At 43.4% G+C, this 2,643-nt stretch overlaps 1 protein-coding gene across 1 annotated transcript; it reads left to right on the top strand.

The window, feature by feature from the left end:
- Positions 1-65: 65 nt before the first annotated feature.
- Positions 66-2,589, top strand: CSUI_010961 (zinc finger c2hc5-type domain-containing protein). Its single transcript, XM_068071062.1, has 2 exons — positions 66-266; positions 660-2,589. Exon 2 carries the CDS (start codon positions 967-969, stop codon positions 2,221-2,223), a length of 1,257 nt encoding a protein of 418 aa, XP_067916962.1. The 5' UTR covers positions 66-266; positions 660-966; the 3' UTR covers positions 2,224-2,589.
- The last annotated feature ends 54 nt before the right edge of the window (positions 2,590-2,643 follow it).

Genomic DNA, 2,643 nt, shown 5'->3' with positions numbered 1-2,643 from the left:
TTTTCCCGTGTTTCCTCTTCTTCTTTAGCTTGTTCTTCTTCTTCGTGCGGTCTCGGGGAAGTGAGAGAAGGCGTTTCCGATCACCTCGTGGCTCGATTCAAGCCAGCCAGTCTCCGCGAGGAACTTACTCTTCTTTCTCTTCTCTCTTTCTCTTCGTTTTTCTTCTTATGAGATGCCTTTCTTTCTTTCGCTCTTCTTCATCTCTTTACTTAGTAGGTTTATGATAGAGAGAAAAGAAAGGAAGGTGTCGTGAGAAGAAGAAAGGGGTGAGGAGAGAAAAGAGAGAGAGAGATCGTACACTCAGTTGTCGGAAGTAGAGAGATGTTGTGTATGTACACTCAGCTAGGAGATTCTTAAGATCTATACCTACAGTACAGTGCACTTCAAGACTTCTTGTCTATCTTTAATCTATCTATCTTTAGTCTATCTATATATCTATCTATATATCTATCTACTTACATATTGTGTAGGTGTCTATACACTTGACATCCGTGAAGAAGAAGTGTGTGAGTGATCTCTTTCTCTCTCTTTTTCTTTGTCTCTCATTCATCACGCCCTCCTCCACACCTACCTCGTTTTCGTTTCTTTCTTTCTTTCTTTCTCACTCTCCTTTCTTTCTCACTCTTTCTTTCTTTCTTTCCTCTTCACTACACTGCAGAAGACGAGGATGGCCGTGAAGAGAGAGAGAGAAGAAGAGAAGGAGCAGGAGAAGAAGACGAAGAAGAAGATAATCTTGGAGGGAGAGGAGGAGTTTTGCCGTCAGATGGGTCATCTGAATGGGCGTCGAAGAAGAAAGTCTTTTTCTTTCTCGACCAAAATAAACAGAAAAGAGAAGAGCAACTGACGGAGCTGAAACATCCCCACGCCTTCCCTCCTCTCTTGACGGAGAAAGAACATCGGCGAGAGAAAAGAAAGACGACGAAGAGTCGAGACACCAGCCCCATCAACGAGAAAGAGAAGAACAAGATGAAGAAGAAGAAGGAAGAAGAAGAAGATTACTTTGCTTCTCTAGATCATCTGCATCACGTGAAACAGACGGCTCAGAGAAAAGCAGAAAAACGTTGGAGAGATGAAGCAGATGACGAGGAAGAGGAAGATGATCTTCTATGCGACGACTGCGAGAGTGAAGAAGAAGAAGAGATAGAAGAAGAAGAAGAAAAGGAGAGGGACTGTCTAACCAATCCCCGGCTGTCTAAGGTGTCGAAGAGGCTTCTGAGAGAACTCCATAAGATTAGAAGCGAAGGTCGTAAAGCTAGCCATGCCAACAGTGAAGAAGAAGAAGAGAGACCGAAACGAGGAGGACAAGAAGAAGAAGAAAGAGGAGAGATGTCTACTAGTAGTAAAGGGGAAGGTAATTATGAGGCTTCTTCTTCTTCTGCTTCGGCGCCTGTGAGAATGATGGAGAGTCAATGGAAGAAGAAATCTCTTCAAGGGAGATTAAAAGAGATCGAGGAAGAAGAAAGGAAAGAAAGAGAACGACAAAGAAACGAAGAGCAAGACGAAGAGGAAGAAAAGAAGAGAATGAAGAAGCCCTCTTCTCATCCGAACGAAGAGGAAGAAGAAGAAGACCTAAAGAAAAATATCCTTGTCTCTTCTTCTTCTGCTTCATCGAAGCTTGACGAAAAGAAGATAAGAAGTCGATTGTATCAAGTGCCGGAGCCTGTTCTTCTTCCTCTCTCAAATGACCACGATGGAGGAGAAGAAGAAGATCTTTTTCTTCATCTGTCGCAAGCTGCTCTAATCGATCTCGGAAGTCGTGAGGTGGGAGATTCGCATCTTCCTTTCTCATCGGCGGCCCTCCTCCCGCCCTCTCTTTCTTCTTCTTCTTTGTTTTCTCAGACAATCTTCAGAGAAGAATCTCGTGCCAAGAAAGAAGATAAAGAAGGAATAGAAGGAGAAGAAGAAGATCATGGCCGATCAAGTAGAGGGCAGAAGTCTTCTTTCTCTTTCGCAGGAGAGCAAGAAGAAGAAGAAGAGAGTGCTTGGGAGTATGGCGCTGACGAGGAAGAAGAAGAAGATGAAGAAGAGAGAAGAGAAAGAGAAAGAGAGAAAGGGTCACACTCTCCTCTTTCTGTATCGCCTTCTCTTGCTTCGCGCGTGATGGAGAAAGAACAAAGCGAAGGTCTTTGCTTGACGGTAAAGCAGCCGTACGCCTCCTTAATTATACATGGGCTTAAAACGATTGAAGGGAGAAACTGGATGTGTAGACATAGGGGAAGGTAAGCAAAGATAAGGTCAAAAGAAAGAGAAGAAAGAAAGAAAGAAAGAGACAAAGAAAGAGCACCACAACAGAGCACGACCGCTCAGTCTTCTCATCTCTCCTATCTCTAGTTCTTCTTCCTTCTTCTGATGCCTCTTCTTCTCTTCTCTCTCTTTCTCTCCTATACTGAGGATGTGAGAAAAATCTTCTTCTTCTTCTTCGTTTTCTTTCTTCTTCTTCTTCTTCGTTTTCTTTCTCCAGCACACACTCTCTCTCTTGTTCTCTTTCGCTCTGCCGTTATGCTTTCTTGCAGAGAGATGGGGATAGAGAAAGAGTCTTTTCTTCTCTCTCTCTCTCTCTTACCGTTGCTCCTCGTGTATCAAACACTTGCACCTTTACATACATTTGTGTGTCGGCATGCCTTTCTTTCATTCTTTCTTTCT

Source organism: Cystoisospora suis (assembly GCF_002600585.1).
Source record: "Cystoisospora suis strain Wien I chromosome Unknown contig_9056, whole genome shotgun sequence".
NCBI lineage: Eukaryota > Apicomplexa > Conoidasida > Eucoccidiorida > Sarcocystidae > Cystoisospora > Cystoisospora suis.
The sequence above is the reverse complement of the archived record's forward strand: the minus strand, read 5'-3'. Positions and strand labels throughout refer to the sequence as shown.